At 44.8% G+C, this 18,541-nt stretch overlaps 2 protein-coding genes across 5 annotated transcripts in view; one reads left to right on the top strand and one right to left on the bottom strand.

The window, feature by feature from the left end:
* braf (B-Raf proto-oncogene, serine/threonine kinase) overlaps nt 1–5,769 on the top strand; it is a 110,359-nt gene extending 104,590 nt beyond the window's left edge. For both annotated transcript variants that reach the window (XM_072552460.1, XM_072552459.1), the window contains 2 exons: nt 660–813; nt 2,045–5,769. In XM_072552460.1, the coding sequence (XP_072408561.1) occupies nt 660–813; nt 2,045–2,070 (180 nt within the window). In that variant the 3' untranslated portion in view covers nt 2,071–5,769. The remainder of the gene's footprint in view (nt 1–659; nt 814–2,044) is intronic.
* Nucleotides 1–18,541, bottom strand: part of LOC140458208 (wee1-like protein kinase 2-A) — a 59,702-nt gene that overhangs the window by 12,592 nt on the left and 28,569 nt on the right. For 2 of the 3 annotated variants that reach the window (XM_072552461.1, XM_072552463.1), the window contains 3 exons: nt 17,566–17,736; nt 13,513–13,658; nt 9,938–10,823 (listed from right to left, as the gene is read on the bottom strand). In XM_072552461.1, the coding sequence (XP_072408562.1) occupies nt 10,664–10,823; nt 13,513–13,658; nt 17,566–17,736 (477 nt within the window). In that variant the 3' untranslated portion in view covers nt 9,938–10,663. Of the gene's footprint in view, nt 1–9,937; nt 10,824–13,512; nt 13,659–17,565; nt 17,737–18,541 lie in introns of those variants that run through there. The other variant, XM_072552462.1, reaches the window with a different exon arrangement.

The raw sequence follows: 18,541 nt of genomic DNA, 5'->3' as shown, positions 1-18,541 counted from the left end.
GCTAGAGCATCTGAGACTAACAGAGTGCGCTAACAGTTGTGTACTTCAATTGGGGCAAATTGACTGCTATTTAGCCTGAACTATGTGGTCGGTGTTGATACTGTCCCTTCCAGTGGTCCAGGCTTGTCTCAGTGGAAACCAGGCCTGTCTCAGTGGCAACTAGGCTTGTGTGACGTGCAGAGATCGAGAAGAATGGAATACCGCTTTGATGTGATGTGACGTGACGTGACTCTGCACTCACTCCTGCTGCTCCCAGTTAGAGGGGGAAATGTGAATGTGAATCCTCTGGCCTGAAGGGTTTAACAAAGCTAACCTCTCACCATTTACCAGAAGGATTAGCCCTACCCAGATTGCACAGCCTGGGCCAACAGTGAGGAGAGACATTTGGAAAGGGCAAGAATCGTTTGTGTGATTCAGCCGACACTCCCTTTAATCAGGAAGCTGTCTGGGATCCCGCTATCATTAACGGGCAATGTTGTCTTCAGGTCCTGCGTTCTGAGGTAGGAGTCCCCTGTCCAGCCTTTGATTCAAGGCCGTCTCTGGGAAGCTCTGGGAATACTGGAGTGGGAGTTCCAGAGAAGGAAAGCTGGCCTGGTGAAGGAGGGGGTTGTACAATAAGGGGGGGTATGCCCTAACCATGACGACGCTCTCTGTTGCAGATTCTTGCCTCGATTGAGCTGCTGGCCAGGTCCTTGCCAAAGATTCATCGCAGTGCGTCAGAACCCTCGCTCAATCGGGCCGGCTTCCAAACTGAGGACTTCAGCCTGTACACGTGTGCATCCCCAAAGACCCCCATCCAGGCTGGAGGCTACGGTGAGTGGGGATACTTCCCGGCCTTTGGTGCTTTGTCCACATCGGCTATTCCTAGCTGCCAGGTAGTTGCTTGTTCCTCAGTGATGAGGCCTACTCTCCACCTCCCCAGTGTTGACTGGATGGTTTCTCACAGGAGCTCAGTCGCCTGGGTTTTCCTCTCTGTGACAAGGTGAGGGGAGGGATTAGTATTCTCTATATCACAGTTAAACCAAGGCTCGTATTCACCTGATGCCCAGTTCTCCCACCACAAGAGGGAAGGTTTTTCCTGAAGTAAAATCAACGATAGCAGTAACAACTTGTGTGTAAATATAGAGCACCTTCAACATAATGCTCCTGTGAAGCACCTGGGGATGAGAAAGAATGTAGCACTGAGCCACTTTGGAGATACAAGGGCGGGTGACCAACAGCTTGGTGAAAGGGTAAGCTCAGGTTTTGGGTGGGAAAGCCACAAGAAGTGTGTGAGAGAGTATTCCAGAGCTCAGGAACAAGGCAGCGTCACCAAATCAGAAATACTCAAGGACAGAAACGGAACATACATGGGAATTTTGTGTGAACGTGAAGCTAGAAGAGATGACAAAGGTATGGAGAACCAAGGCTATGCACAGACTCATTGAACTATACAGTACAGGTGGGAGGCCTTTCAGCCTTCAACTCTGTACTACCAACCAGCCATTACTATTTACAGTTGTCCCACTATCCAACACTCGGCCCTCCACTCCGTGTCAACCCCCCCGGCTCTGTCGCTCAGCCAAGTATGCCTTGTCTGACATTGTCCTATTTCTCACAACAAGCTTCTCTTAGTGAGTCTGTCCATTAATGCTGAACTGACCTCACTGAGGACTGACTAACCCCCATTCCCACCCACCCTGAACACCGGTCAGCAACAACGGTCACCTCTTCAATCAGCGCTCTGTCTCAGCCTAGCTCCCGGGGCAAAAAGCCAACACTGGATCTGTCTGAGCATTTGTGCTGAAAAACAGGCTTCCCACTTAGTTAGATATAGAGTGAAGCTTCTTTCATACCGACCCTATTAAACACTCCCAGGCTAGAGACAGCACAGGGTTAGACACAGAACAAAGCTCCCTCCACACTCTCTATCAAACACTGCCAGGTCAGGGCTAGAGTACATTGTGGTTAATTGCTAGTTGTGTCAGTACGGACTGTTTGATGTTGGTAACTGTCGCTGTTACTCTGGAACGTGAATCTTTAAACTCTGTGTTTTGTCTTACAGCCGGAGAGTTTACTGCGTTCAAATAGATGGGGACTTCTTACCACCGGCTGGAGCAGGGGTTTGCTGTTGTGTCTCGTGTCCTCCCAGTTGTTTCGGGGTTTAAGCCTGCAAACAGAAACTACAGCTGCTGCCCGAGCTGCTGTTTTGTATTGTTTTCAAGACAGACTCCGCCAACCAATTTCTGCAAAGCTGTTAGTTCTAAAACTGCCTGATGCACAAATGTGAGTTCCCCTTGAAGCAGCTGTAGCTGTTTGTCTCCCTGCCCGAAGGAGGCAGCGGTGGAGGAGGAAGAAACAGTTTCTCTGGACGCTGTTTGCAGTTACTGGGGAGAGGGACAGTGGCCAGCACGAAGAGGAATCTTTGATAATCACGGGACCATGGGGAGGTTGGCTGCAGCTGTCGCCTGCCCCCTGCGATTGTCTCCCTGCCCCAGACTGGGTTGTGCAATCACCTGATTCAAGAGGAGGAGAGGCCCCTTTACAATAGAGCAGGAATGTCGTGTAACGGCCGCAGTGGCCGCTGTCCCTTGCTCACCCCTACAATGAGGCACAGAGACACTTTTATTTATGTATATTTTATAATTTATTCATTCTTTCCTGTGAGAGCTCAGCACATTCTTCCTGCCCCACCCTCCTGTACTGCTGTTCTCCAGCTGATGCTTTTTGTCTTGGATAATCCATTGGTTTCTGCCTTCAGGAAGGGGAAAGCAGACTCTGTTCCGCTGTAGAAGATCACCCTGTTCCGTGAACGTTACTTCCTCTCTCTCTCTGCTGTTGCTCAGCTCCCACTGGGTGAAAACAGTTAGCCCTTGCCCATCTCCAGGTCACAGGGCTAAGGTCTCATCCTTGACCCTTTCTGTGGGACAGCATTTTCAGTGCAGACTAGAGCCAGGGCAAAAGATCACAATCTGTCTCTGAGACTGTGTGTATCGAAGACATAAGGGCTTGAGGAATCTGACGGGTTGTCGTATCAACGTGTAATGGACTTGACTGTGATGCCATCTGCTGTGGATTAGCTTTCTGATAGTTACCATTGAGGCTTGTAGGCACAGGACGTCACCAATAAAATAGTACCCCAACAGGAAGAAAAGGCTTCTATTGAAGACCGTGGGCCCCCTGGCCTTGTGTAGGATACAGCTGACCCTTCCCTGTGGCCAGTCTCAAGCAGGATTGCATGACTTACTCTGGGGGAGGGATGGTGGAAGGGGGGGGTCCACTTGTCTGAAGGCAATTTGAATTACCCATAGATAGAGTGTGGTGCTGGAAAAGCACAGCAGGTCAGGCAGCATCCGAAGAACAAGAGAGTCGACATTTTGGACATAAGCCCTTCATCAGGAGTTACCTCCGGCCCAGGGTTTTGGATCTGATTGTGGATTGTTCAGTTGGTCCTGTCAATAGTCAGTAGAGCTGAATGAACAAGGAAGCTTCTGTTGGATCTGACACCACTCCCTACCCTTTTCCAGTTTCCTGCCACTGGTCAGTTATTGAATAGTCAAAAGAAGTGAACAGACACTGATCCTAATCCCATTAAATGTCATTTTCTCATAATTCAGATCCAACTCGCTTGCATTTTCTGCTTAGTCCAAAAAGGTTTGAAACCATTGCATAAAGGTTATTCTGTTTAAACTTCTGTATAGTGATGAGACCCAGATGACAGAGAACCATTGGCTGGGTGGGTTCAATACCAATGAGAGTAGAAATCTGCTCCTAGAAGGATAGATGCAGGACACCAGCTCAGTACATTCCTGAGGCTGGACAGGGCTATGCTCAGCACTGTCCATGGTGCTGCTCACCAGACAGAGGTTATTTGCTCTGCTAACTTATTCAATACAGCGGAGGTATAGCATTCCAGCACTACAGTGAGGAAGATAAAAGGAGGAAGATAAAAGGAGGAAGATAAAAGCCTGTATCCGGTTTTATTTATTTTAACAGACTTGAACAATAACATCTGAATCTTTGTGACAGAGCTAAAGTGTGCTGCTTCATTACATTTCAAATTAGAAGCTTTCCAAGAGAAAGTACTCTTGCACAACTCTTAATTCTCAGCATGAGCCTTTGGCTGCTATCTCATACACATGCAGCAGATTAGAATAGCTTGATTAAAATCAGGGCTGTGAACTATGCCGTCAACTCCATTTTACTGCCAAAACTCCTCCTCCTCTTTCTTCCCCCACCCCCCCCAAACGACACTTCTTTGGGAGGAAGGAGTAAGTGGGGGACTTGGAGACTGAGCATTAAAATTCTAGCTGAAATCTGCTACATGCCAGACTTGTACATGTTTGTTTCTGGGAACAGCCCATGTGACAGTCAGAACTGCCTATTTTTTAAAAACCTGAAAATCATTGTCCAGGCCCAGCAGAGTGGACATAACACTATTGGGGGCATTTCTAGATCGATCTAGGCCATCTGTAAGTCTCCACTGCAAGTTGGACGTTATGCTTAAATTTACCCCTTTAAAAACACCAACCCTCGGACACTGAACCAGTGTAAAGACAGCCCAGCATCTTGTCCTTCTCCTGGTTACAAATCTTACAAGAGTGAGCAAGTGTTAGTGCCGTTCATCCACAAGGTGGTGTATCCATTGTACAGTGCTTTGCCAAGAGGTTGCAAGCACCTGGCATGAGCACTTAGCTCACTAGCTGTCTGGATCCTGCCCACAGCTGTATAGGCCACTTCCAGCTAGCACTGTCGGCAAGCTATGGCCATCAATATCACAGTATCTCGCTGCTGCAATGCAGCCACAAAGTGTTGGACAGTCCATCCCTTTCCCTACCTAAGGCGATAACAGGTGACCTGTTGGGGGCTTTGCTCTGATTTAGCTGAACTTCACAACTGCTTTTAAAAAAATGTGTACAAAGTAATCCCTGCGCATTAATGCTCAAAATGTGACTCACTAGGCTTTTGGAGATACTTGGCTTCCGATACTGGAGTGTAAACAGGGCAGAGTGTCACCTTCTGTTCCTGTTGCCCAGTCCATTGGTGAAACAGTTGAAAGCACTTGGAAGAACGTCTCTGTAAAACAGGGTGACCAAACACGGAGTCACAGCATGAGTAGCTGAGAGGGGGAAGGAGTAGGGAAGTCAGGGATTGCATGGCAAAAATAAGCTCCAGCAACATATGTTTTAAAAGCATTCCATTCCTGCCAAGAGGAAGTGCAGGTACAATGGAATCTGACCGGAGAGGGAGCTGACCCATCTTAGACATCACCAGCTTTACAAAGAGTTATTTACTCATCCCACACAAACCCTGACAGTTTTTCTTTTGGTACAGCCCATGCCAACTAGACCTTTTTACACATTACCTTTGACAAATTCCTGTCCCAGACAGTTACCAAAACTGTAATTCCAGTGCCATATCCAACCGCTGCCACTTCGCATGGGGCAGCAGGCTCCTGTTTAGAGGAAGAGAAAGGTCAAAGTCCCACTTTCATGTCTGTTTTGAGATTAGAGCAAGGATTGCTTCACAGTCAAAAAAAATCAGCCTCATCTTGGATCAGTGTAAAGACTAAATGTATTGTCATTGCATATGGCTCCCTCCCCCAGTACCTTCAATTCTCACCTGTAAATTTGTACAATGGAATATATTGTCAGTTTGCTATAGAGCATGGATACAAAATTTTGATAGATAATTCAAAAACCTTATTGTGTAAAGTTATTTAAAAGACTGTATTATAAAAGTTCTATGTATGTGAATATGGGAAACACTATAATAAAGGACCTGCATGGACTCTGTGCTGTTTGCCAGTCAGCATTACTCTCTGCTTCAGTTACTGGGTTCACCTGGTGTTACTAAAGGCATACCCCAGACAGTGGGCTGTCAAATCAGAGGGGAAATGGCAGAGTGGGGAGAAGAGGAGGACAGAGAAGACCTACACAATTGGTGTGGTGTAGGGAGGGTGGTATGTTGGAAATGAACCACTGACAGCTGCAGCAGCCACTCTACATAGTTAACCCCCCCCACCCACCCACCCACCCACCCACCCAATGTGGAAGTGAGCTCAGGCCAGCCAGAGGACCTGTTCATTATCAAGAGAGACCACTCAGTCTCCTGACAGCACAGCAACAAGAGCAGGCTTTGGGCTAAAACACAAATAGCTGGAGAAACTCAGCACTGGCAGGCAAGTGGGGAAGAGAGAAACAGAGGTAAGAACCCAGTCACCCCTCTTCAGAATTGATAGTAGCCACAAAAAAAGGGGGTATATTTGCTGACAACAGTGGGGGGTGAGTGGGTAGATTGGAGGAGATAGCCAGGCAAAAGGGATTGGCGATAATAGGGAGAGAGAAAAAAAAATGGATCATGGGGTCATCCTTTTTCAGAGTATCCAACAGTACAACTAATCACTACTTCACTGCTTCCTGAACATGATAGTGTTTCTTCTTCAACCCACTACAGAGAAAAAGTGAGGATTGTAGATGCTGCAGAGTCAGAGGCAAAAGGTGAGGCACTGGAAAAAAAAACACAGGTCAGGGCAGCAGAGGATTCCTGAAGGGCTTATGCCCGAAACTTCGATTCGCCTACATCTCAGAGGCTGCCTGACCAGCTGTGCTTTATCTAGCATCACATCAATGGGTACGAGCGAAACGTATACTTCAAGGTATTGAGACAAACTCAATACCATTTGTATGGAGACAAATTAAAAAACTTCAAAAATGCCCAAGATATGAGGAGAGGGGAACAAGATGTAGACAGGATTGAGGGTGGTGCTGAGCAGCTGAAGGCAGAGTCAATGATGGGACATTAAAAAGGGCTCATGCCAAAAACGTCAATTCTCCTGCTCCTTGGATGCTGCCTGACCTGCTGCACTTTTTCAGCAACACATTTTCAGCACATCAAAATCAGTTACCTGCAAGGGAGCTCAATCATGTTCAACCCTGCCAGGAGCCATACAAGCCCAGCAGGTGCACAGCAACAAGTTCAGTTCACCCATAAATTCCAGTAAATCAGGAGGAGATAAAGCTCTTAGCATAGACTGAGACTCTCCATGTCTACACTGATCATGGGCACCTAGGATCACAATCCCTACGCACTGTGAAAACAGGCCATTTGGCCCAATAAATCCATACCAACCCTCTGAAGAGCATCCCTCTCAGACACATTCCCCCCAACTAATGCACTTAACCTACACATCCCTGAACACTATGGGATATTTAGCATGGCCAATTCACCTATCCTGTACATCTTTGGATTGAGAGGGGAAACCCATGCAGACACAGGGAGAACATGCAAACTCCACATAGACAGTGGCCCAAGGCAGGATTTGAACCCAGGTCCCTAATGCTGTGAGGCAGCAATACTAACCACTGTCTAGATTAGAGGATCAGAGGAGCAGGAAAATCGACGTTTCGGGCAAAAGCCCTTCATAACTCACTCCATAGTATCGGTTATTCTGTATCTAAACCACTCTGAACCCTGCAATTAGATTCCACTCTTTTAAGCTTAGAGTCTGGAGGTCCAGGTAAGGATGTTACCACTGTGCACAAGAGGACTTCCATAGCCTGGTCTGCAATGGTATTTCAAGAGTTCACCTAAAATAATGTTATGGTTTCCTACCTCTACCATTCAGATAGCAAATTTGAGCGATACAACTAAACTAGATCCTTTGATCCATCTAGTCCATGCAGACCTTAATCCCAAACTAAACTAGCCCCATCTACCTGCACTTGGCCTGTATCCCTCCAAAATCTTTCCTATTCATGTACTTATCCCAATGGGGGAATAATTGTAGGTACAGGTAGTATTCAAAGAAACTTGGATTAGTTTCCCCTCATTTCCTCTAAAGCTTTTTCATCAGCTATATAATTTCACAGCAAAAACTGTAGGCTTGGTGGGTTGCAGGGGTATGGTGGGATTCTGAGGGCTGGTGTAAACTTGATGGACCAGATGGCCTCTTTCCCCACTAGGAATTTTATAGGGCAGCTCAGTGGTTAGCACTGCTACCTAATAGCACCAGGGACCCAGGTTCAATTCCAGCCTCAGGCAACTGTGTGGAGTTTGCACATTCTCTGGGTTTGTGTAGGTGTCCTCCAGGTATTCTGGTTCCCTCCACAATCCAAAAAACATGTGCAGATTAGGTTGCTTGGCTATGCTAAATTGGCCATAGTGTTAGGTGCATTAGTCAGAGGGAAATGGGTCTGGGTGGGTTACTCAGGGTTGGTGTGGACTTGTTGGGGCAAATGTTTCCATACTGTAGATAAATCTAATTGTCTATCCTGGTAAATCCCTGTTTTTAAAAAAGGCAACTTTCTCTCATTATAGTTCAGTTTTTAAAGACTGGTCCTTCGAAGTGGCAACTGTGTACAAGCAAGATAAGGAAGGAGGAAGTCTAATGTAGTCAGTTTTCAGCTGAATCAAAAAACTGATCACAGCATCATTAATGTTACTGATGAGGTGCATTAGAAAAAAAAAAAGAGTTTTACTGAAAAAGATTAATTTAATAGAATAGAATTCCTGAAATTGAGTCACTGTACCCACTACTTGAACCAAAGTTCCATATTTACTCTATGAAAAACATATTCATCCTTAACTTCACCTCAACTCCTGCTCCTTAACTAGAGGGCACTTTTTTTTTAAAAAAAGGGTAGCAGCCATAATCAGTCTTGTCCTTATTGGAATAAGTGTTTCTAGAACTGACCTAGCCCCATTTACCAGCACTTTGCCTAGATCCCTCTAAACCCTTCCTATTCATATATCCATCCAAATGCCTTTTGAACGTTTTAATTGTACCAGCCACCACTTCCTTTTTCATGCAGAGGGTGGTACATGTATGGAATGAGCTGTTAAAGTTGTCCCAGAGGTCCCTTTTATATTTTTCCCCTCCCCCTAAACTCCTGCCCTCTAGTTCAGGACTCTCCCCACCCCAGGGAAAATACCTTGTCTATTTATCCTATCCATGCCACTCATTTTATAAACCTCAGCCTCCAACACCCCAGGCAAACAGCCCCAGCATGTTCAGCCTCTGTACAGCTCAAATCCTCATGTATTCTTGAGCACCTTATCACTCATTTTGCCATTTTCAGAGATCTGTAAGCCTGAATGCCTATAGCCCTCTATACAGAGGCATTTAAAGGGTCTTGCATTTTGGAAGATCTAATGAGGGAAGTGTACAATAAATAGCATCACCTCACATTTGTCCAGATTAAACTATCTGCCATTTGGATGATGAGTCATGATCAATGTTTCTGCAGCACATAGTTCTTCATTCCTCCTTTCCATGGATACCTGGCTTCCATTTACACCAGATGTAGAGGTCTCACATAGGAACCACAGCACAGCCTTCCAGCTAAATCTGCGCTAACTTTGTATAGGTAATAAAACATGGGTAGTGGTGAATCATCCAGGAGAGTTCTGCACATCTGAATTTTACTCCCCAGTCCTGCCTTCTCTCCCTCAAGCCACCCAAGAAAATGGGCACCTCCTTGGATTTGAAACTCAGCCCTAAAAATCTGAAGTTTGCACCATGTTTGATCCTCAACAGGATGGTATTGGACACGGTCCATAGTTTACTATTCTGGGCAATCTGCCACCCTATTCAGAATCTAGCTTCAGGGAACTCTCCAGATGCTGGAACCTGGAGAGGTTGCAGTTCACATGGGATATAGAAGTGCTAGCTAGGCTGGAACCTTTTGGATTTTCAATGGATTTCCAGAGACTCAAAATGGAAGATTTAAAACCAAAAAACTTGCAATCCGAACACATCTAATCGAGGCAATGTCCATTCAGCCTTTAACTTGCAGTCAAGTCAGTTGTTTCAAGCGGAGGTAAGCAGCAGCTTTATTCAGGGCTGCAGCAGTTTGGATTCCATCCTTGACCCATGCAGCACCAGACCACCTGAACAAAGCAGTTACACTAGTTCCCAACCCAGAATCAATTAGTGATTGAAATACAGGCAAGGTGGTGAAAATTAAAAACTTTAATTACTGTTGAATTCTCCACAGAACTCTTTAAAAAAAAAATCTATAGTTAAAAGGCTATTCCATCTCCATTTTACAGCAGTTTGAGACACTCCCCTTTAATGACACAAGATCCATTCTGATCTATATAACAGATCAGCTCTCGGTAAAAGCTTACCCCGTGTCCAGGGGCTTTGAAATGGGCCACAAACCAGTGAGGACTTGACAGACCCTTAAAACCAAACCCAATCAAGGGACAAGTCTGTTCAATGACACTTGCAAGCACAAATATATACATAATCCAGAATCAAACATTCCTGGTGCTCAAGATCCCTCAAGGAGTGTTCTTGAAGCCATGAGATATGTTAGAGTTATGCTATAGTATAGCATTCTTTAATAGTTATAGATACATCTGCAACTGTATGGTAGTTTAATCTAAATGGAGGCAGCCAGTTCTGGAGTTCAGAAATAAAACATTAAAAGCACACCATACAGATTGTAGAGGTGGATTTCAATAAAATACTCAAACCAGACCACATTGTAATTGTGTACAGTAGAGAAGGTCCAAAAGGTAGACTTTGTTGAACAAAAGTCAATTCTGGTTTACTGTTAAATCCTTGTGTAAAGCACTGACTAGAAACATTCTTACTAATGACTAACTGAGCAGGTTTGACAGCAAACCAGAGCATAGCCACGATTGATCTCCGGTCTCCTTTCTACTTGCGTGGCCCTCAGTATCCGACACAGTTGAAGCTCACAGAGCGGCTACTTCGACCCCCCACAAGTCTTTGGCTCCTGTTCTCTGGAAGAAGAGGAGATTTCTTGGCTGAAAGCAGAGATTTCAGGTCACTCTGTGGGAAACCTTGAGAGAGTCTGGCTTTCATCAACTCCCTAGATGATTTGGCAGAAGATGCAAGAGTTAAAGAGATGTGCCCAACTACATCTCAAAAGTCAGCAGCATAAATAAATAAAGCAGTATGGTGGCTCAATGGCTAACCCTTGTCTCAGCACCAGGGACCCAGGTTTGATTCCAGCCTTGGGTAACTGCATTGAGTTTGCACACATGTCTGAGAGTTTCCTCCAGGTGCCCTGGTTTCCTCCCACAATCCAAAGATGTGCGGGTCAGGTGAACTGGCCAAGCTAAATTGCCCATTGTGTTCAGGAATATGTAAGTTAGTCAGGGATAAATGTAGAGGAATAGGGTTGAGGAATGGGTCTGGGTGGGTTACTCTTCAGAAGCAAGTGTGGACTTGCTGGTCCAAAGGGCTGGTTTGTAAGTTGAGATGTGAGCTCAGGTTGAGGTTCTGTTTCCACATGGAAGGGATTCTACAAAAACCAAAAAAAATGAAACGAAACAAAACAGCATTGATTTGAGATAATTGAACTAAAGCATGGAATCACATGGTAATAATGACATGGAGACGTTTGTGCCTTTCCAATCTGAAAAGGACTAGACAAGCTGAAGTAGGCTTTCTTAATGAGTGTTGCTGTATATTTCATTGCAAGTTCTTCCAGAAAATTTAATACCTCATGCACTTTCCCTGATGACTAAGCAGTTCAAGACCTCAATTCAGTCTCTGTTCCTCCTCTTACTCAACCATCAAGTATGACAGCCAAACGTGGGCAGCTAATCCCAGTGACAGGACTGACTATTACTCAAATGGGCATTGTCATTATCTAAGGATGTGCACTGAGGAAAGGGAAGGAGGACTAGTATGGAAGCCATTTAGATGGAACTCAAGCAGCAGATATGGAGTCATTTACAGATCAAATAGCAGTAGGATGGTATAAAACCTAATGATAAGCGTGTGGCATGGGCCACTGTTGGTCAAATCTGAAAGTAGACTGGGTAAACCAATTGAGCACTTTGGGCAGCATGGTAGCTCAATGGTTAGTACTGCTGGCTGTCAGGTTCAACTCCAGGTGTGTGTGCGTGCGTGTCAGGGGGAAGGAGTCTGGACTTTGGCTGAGTGGCCTGGTTTCCACTCTATAGGGATTCTATGACTAAAGCCCTGAAATAGTTAGGAATAAAAGTTTGCCAAAGCAGGTTGAAAAGCTAACTTGAAGATGAAGAGTGCATTCTGTAATAAGGCTAATTAGTAATCTAGTTGTAAAAAGGAGCTTCAGGCTTGAGCGACCACAATGAGAAGTGCACATTATTCAAAGTGACAGATTTTACTGAAGAAAGATGCTAAATCTGAACAGAAATTATGAAAGCACTGGCACAAATTGATAGATTAGGAAAATATGGTACAGAGGCCTTTGAAGTCTACCTTTTACATGACTTGCAGCAACATTATATTCCTTCAAAAAAAAAGGTGAAAGGACTCAACAGTTCAAGTGTAGCTAACAACAACAGATAAAGGATTGTGCAAAGATTAAGGCAGTCTTAAGGTGGTCCTAAAGAGTAACAATCTTGAGGTTGGGCAAGATTTTACAAGAAGAAAACAGGTATTTGCTGACAGATTCACACATCTTCAGAAAATGTTGGCTGAATGAGGAAACTTCGTAATGGGAAAGAAATGGCAAAAAACCATTGTGGAGGAAGTGAGAAATCTCCCAGAATGAGACGTGAGAATGAGAAGTTAGCCTTAGCATAGTGGGCAGCACAGTGGTTAGCACTGCTGCCTCAACGCCAGAGATCCAGGTTCAATTCCCACCTCAAGCGATTGACTGTGTGGAGTTTGCATATTCTCCCCATGTCTGCCGGTTTCCTCCGGGTGCTCCAGTTTCCTCCCACAGTCCAAAGATGTGCAGGTCAGGTGAACTGGCCATGCTAAAATTGCCCAGTGTTAGGTGTAGGGGTAAGGGTGGGTTGCGCTTCAGCGGGTCGGTGAGGACTTGTTGGGCCGAAGGGTCTGTTTCCACACTAAGTTCTAAGAAGGTTGAACTGGAGAAAACAGGCAAAATGAGGACTGCAGATGGAGATTAGAGTTGAGTGTGGTGCTGGAAAAGCACAGGAGGTCAGGCAGCATCCAAGGAGCAGGAAACATTGAGTTTTTCCAATTTCAAATAACTTCCCATCCCCTGACTCCCTTCCCAGCCCCTCCCCACTCTGCCACCAACCAGATTCATTCCTCCCATTGACCAACCAGGTCATACCATCTACATGTCTTCACCTATCCCCACCTCACCACCCCCTTTATCTGCAGCTCCCCCTACACCCACCCCCAATCCTAAAGAGTTATATCCAAAACAGATTTTACCTCCTGATGCTGCCTGGCTTGCTGTGTTCTTCCAGCCTCTTCCAAGTCTACCTTGGATTCCAGCATCTAGTTTGTCTGTAATGTCTAGAGACAGGGCTGAATAGCCTATACCCACTCCTGAAACTTCAGCCCTTCCATTGTGTGCAGATGGAAATACAAGGGGAATGATAGAAATACAAGCCACTAACACCTGTCAGAGCCAGTGGCCAAGTGTTGGGTTCAATATAGAACCAGGTCTCATGTTATTCATCAACAGCTCAATGGGAACAGCATCTGCAAACCCCTGTGGAGCATCTCTGGGTCATTCCCCAGCCTCTTCCCTCTCAGCAGCATTCCCACATTGGAGAGAGAGTCTGGCTTTATTCCACACTTACCTCTCTAACATGGCTGTCCTGAATCGCTCTACATTGAGCTCTTTGCGGAGCTGGGAGGCCAGCTTCCTGGAATTCTGACGGAGCACAGGGTGTCTGGTCAGTCCAGCAGAGGATGGTCTGTCCACAGGATCTGGGTGAATCATTAGCTGGAACAGGAGAGAACAGCAGTCAGAACAGAAACAAGGTCATGGACACCCAGCTCTTGGCAGAAATTTCATGATTGAATAGGAGACAAACTATTAAATATTTACCATATTGAAACTTCATTGCAATTCTCTCTCCTTTTAGGAATTGCACACCTTAAAAGCACTAGATAGAAATCTTCTTTGGGATAGTATGTTAAGTAACCCAAGATTTTTCTTATCCCATGATAAGGAAAGGCATTTGGCCCTTGAGACTAGAAGCTCCAGACAGCTTCTTTCCAGCTTCCACCTTGTCAAACCCTCAGTTTTATTCACTGATTAGCTGAACTCTAAACTTCTACAGAATGCTGGCTACACCTACACAAACACTCCCTACTGGAAAGGGCCCTCATCCCAGAAATGTCTGGTGAATTTCTCAAGCAGAGAATATATTCTTCCTTCGCCTGGTCAATACTCCATTAGGTCTCTTAGTACAACCAAAACAAGGCTTGCTTATCCTTTTATTACAACCTGCTAGCAATAAAGACTGGCATTTTCCTTGCTAGTGACTTTCTGTACCTACCGGTTTAGCTGTGATTTGTACAAGGACAAAAAAAATCCCAGAATTCCTAACCTTTAGCAGTCTCTTTTCTAAAAACTCATTCTTCGACTGAAGTGGCTGATATCACACCCTCGGCTCCTTGTCAATTTAATCTTTATATCCTTTTTCAAGCTGCTTCATTTGAGCTTACTTTCCCCAAGTCGAGTGGAATCAAAGTTTACTGACAATACATGACATGTTCAGTTCTGGTCAATGAATACTCATGTCCAAACATTGATCCTTACCATTTTAGAATCCCTACAGTGTGGAAACAGGCCACTCAGTCCAACAAGTCCACACTGATTCAAACAGCATCCCACTAACCCTGCATCTCCCATTGCTAAACCACCTAACTTGCACATCCCGGAATGCCGGACAACTTGGCATGGCCAATCTACCTAACCTGCATATCTTTGGACTGTGCGGAAACAGACAGACAGACACTGAGGCTAGAATTGAACCCAGGTCCCTGGGGCTGAGGCAATGCTAATTATGGAGCTAAGCCATCTTGAAATTTACTGTTTTCATAGAGTCTGATATTCAGCACGGAAACAGACCCTTTGGTCCAAATTTCCTAAGCCAACTAGATATCCTAACCCCATCTAGTCAGATTTGCCAGCATTTGGTCCATATCCCTCTAAACCCTTCCTATTCATATACCCATCCAGATGCCTTTTAAATGCTGTTATTGTAGCACTTCTTCTGGCACCTCATTCCCCATATGTACGACCATCTGCATGAAAAGGTTGTCCCTCAGGTCCTTTTTAAAATCTTCACCCTCACCCTAAACTTAGGCCCTCTAGTCCTGGACTCCCCCACCCCAGGGAAAAGACTTTGGTGATTTACCGTATCCATACCCCCTCCTGATTTCATAAGCCTCTAAAAAGGTTCCTCCCCCTCCCCCCTCAGCCTCCAACACTCAAACAGCCCCAGCCTATTCAGTATCTCCCTGCATCTCTATCTCCAACCAAACCCCATCTGTGGCGAGTCATCTAATATTACTCAGTCCTCAACAAACCAAAGAGAATCTCAAATTCGAAGTTTTGATGTTATATTTGCTGATTACTTCATTTACTTAATATTTACACCTTTAGAAACTAAATCTATGACTCTATAAAACACCTTCCTTTTCACCAAGGCCCACTAACCAAGCCTCACCACTTTCTGTACCACAATGCCAGGCTCACCTGCCTTGTCACTATCCTATTTTCACACTCTATGCAGTTAGCCATACTGCTCAGGAGCTCTTGAACAAATCAAAACCAGTATCTCTCATCCTTAGATTTTATAGCCTACTTTCAAAAAGGGGTACCAGTTTTAGTCCCATTAATCTCTCCAGTCAGTTTTCCTAAACTAAAAAAGACAAAGTCCCTCATGAAAGTGGTGGTTCCCAAAATTTGTCTTTAAATCAATTATTAGCATGAGTCTACACTGCTACTGGAGTCAACATATGATAGAAATACTTGCCCCCATCTAACACCAACTGGGATGGGAGTCTTTGCCCACAGACTGGATAACTGGTTTGATGAACTTCTGAATCATCTCCTGAAATTTTATACCTGTCCATAGATCTGGGTCAGCAGTTCGACTGGGACAGAATGTTGGGTCACTGATATACTCATTCTAGGCCTCAAAATAAAAAAATAAGTTTCAGAATAAAGGCTTACAGGTCTCCCAATTTGCTCTTAGTGTGGAACCAGGCCATTGAACCCAATAAAAAAGTATCACTCAGACCTAATCCCCTACTTTATCCCCGTAATACTGCCTGTCTCATGGCCGATCCACCTAACTTGCAATCTTTGGAGGAAGAAACTCAGACATGGAGAATGTCTGTCTGTGTGTGGAGATTGCACAGTCAGAGGCTAGATTCAAACCCAGGTCTCTGGGACTGAGACAACAGTGCTAGTCACTGAACCACCCTACTGCCCTAGGTTTGTTCAAGAGCAGGTTAGGGAGTTTATAAAACAAATGAAAGCAGGTCAACATTAAAAACACCCTGCTCACTGAGTAATTATGGAATTGTGGTCAGAGGTACACACTGTACTCCCTATAGAGAAAGGAAAGGAGTTGAATGGGACTATTCACCCAGACCCACCAAGTTGTTGCATTTCTATGGTGCTGTGACACTATGTAAAAGATGCTGAGTGACTGTACAAATCTTGAGTAAAGTCTGAGGGTCTTTACTCAAGGCCAAACATTCACCATTTTCAGATGTCATCTGGTACAGCTGGACAAAGCCCACGAATCTCAGTGCTAACAGCACCTCAAGTGAGAATCCTATTCCCAAGTGGAAGATCAACAAGTTTTACTCAAAACATGATTATGCTACATGATTGTCTTGACTGGCTATTTGTGTACATCTTCCTAGTCCTAAAACAGGGTTGCCTGATGAAAGATGCAGTGATCTAGCAGCAACAGAGTTGTGTTTTGGCTGATCAGATTCTTGAACACCCACTGTACAGACCAAGCATCTCTAGGGGTTTTCACAACCTACAGACCAATATATCTTTGAGCAATGGAGAAGGCAGCAGCATGGTATGGAGACCCAAACATGTTCCAATTGCACCCAATACTCCCTCGGACATTGACCTGGCCTCTGGGATTAGTCCAGTGACTTTACCATCACTCTCCCATTTCTGACTGTATCCACAGACTCCAACACCAGCTTGGACCCACATGGCATGGTCTAGTAATATTAGTGACCTTCAGCAGGCCAAGTCTTACAACTGGTCTGTGGTGTTGCAAACAGCATAGACAAAGGATCTGAAGACAAGTGAACAGTGGTTTCACTGAGCAGGCATTACTCGGGAGCTGTGAACTGAAAGGAAAGAAGCCTTTCCTTTTATGATTAAGCTGACAGTGTCACTAACATTGAGAACAGAAGCCCACATAAAGTAAAGTAATGTGATAATGATCAAATCACTTAGGATAATAACTGAGGGATAAACATGGTCTAGAACATTGAGACCACATCCCAGCTCCTCTTCAAGATAATGTCCTGGGACCTTTCATGTCAGCCTAGCTGGCTGATGGGCTTCATCTGAAAGACAGCACACCCGCTGCCCAACGATACACTGGAGAGCACAACTGTGCTTTGGTGCTCAGATTCTAGAGTGGGATTTGAACTTGAACCCAGAACCTTGTGATTCTGATTAGCAGTACTCACTGAGCCACAGCTAACAGAGGCTTTTTTGTGATAGGGTCCCTGGCTAGAGTTTATCTTTTCCTCCCTCCACTCCAGAGGAAACACTGGCAAGTGCACAGTACTCCACCACCGAGCCTTCTCAGGGAAATCTCCCAACCCACCATTTTAAGGAATAATCCACTTACTTTCAATAGGCTGTAAAAGTCATGGGACAGCTGCTGAGGAATCGTGGGAAGGTTGCCCTTCCTAATGTAATGCCAAGCCATGTCATTCGAAGGGAGTTCCTCAGCTCCTGCTGCCAACGCCATAGTGAGACCCAAAGCGAAAATATCAGCTTTCGGCAAATTAGAATAGTCCTGAGGGAGACAAGATAATATTACTGCAGTCTCCCAAGCAGTTTTCAGAAAATCAAAAAGGGTGGAAGTTGCATTAGTTTTCCAGCAGAAGACTTTTGCTGTGTTTGAGGTGGAAATGTTTATCTCCATTTCCCATGTGCACCCCACTCTTCCCCCAAACACAGGCTGAGTGCATCAATGGAAAGACCATCATTTGTTAACCATCTCCAACTGCCTTCAAACTAAGTGGCCATTTCAGAGGGCAGTTATGGACCCAAAAATCAAGATTAGGCCAAATGACAACTGTCTTTTTTAAGAAATCTATGAAAATTCTAGTTTACTGAGTGACTCCAAAGGTGGTATCTTCAGATCTCAGGTTTTAAATTAATTTTTCAAATTTCACTCACCCTCGGTGGGATTTGAGTCCATGACCCCAGACAAGAACCGGGCCTCAGGCTTAGTGATAACAGTATTATGTCATTACATTTCCCTATTTTAATAATGTCGAAGACTATTAACCAGAGAGTGACTAGATTATACACAGACCATTTCTTCAGTCCAAATTAGCAACTGATTGGTTATTTTGCACCTTTCATCAGCTCCTGAGGAGATCTCAGGAGTACAACACTGGCCGTTTGAAAGATTAAAACATAAGAAAATGGCTAATTAATCTTGCTGTATAAACCTTCAGGGACATGTGAGCAAAGGGAAATTTCACACAGGCTAAAAGAGAGGTGTTCACTGAAGCAAAAGTGTTAAATTTGAAGGGAAATGCACATTTTGGCTGAGGTGAATCAGAAACATTCAAGGCATGTCTGTACCTACA

This window comes from Chiloscyllium punctatum, chromosome 32 (assembly GCF_047496795.1).
Source record: "Chiloscyllium punctatum isolate Juve2018m chromosome 32, sChiPun1.3, whole genome shotgun sequence".
NCBI lineage: Eukaryota > Metazoa > Chordata > Chondrichthyes > Orectolobiformes > Hemiscylliidae > Chiloscyllium > Chiloscyllium punctatum.
The sequence above is the reverse complement of the archived record's forward strand: the minus strand, read 5'-3'. Positions and strand labels throughout refer to the sequence as shown.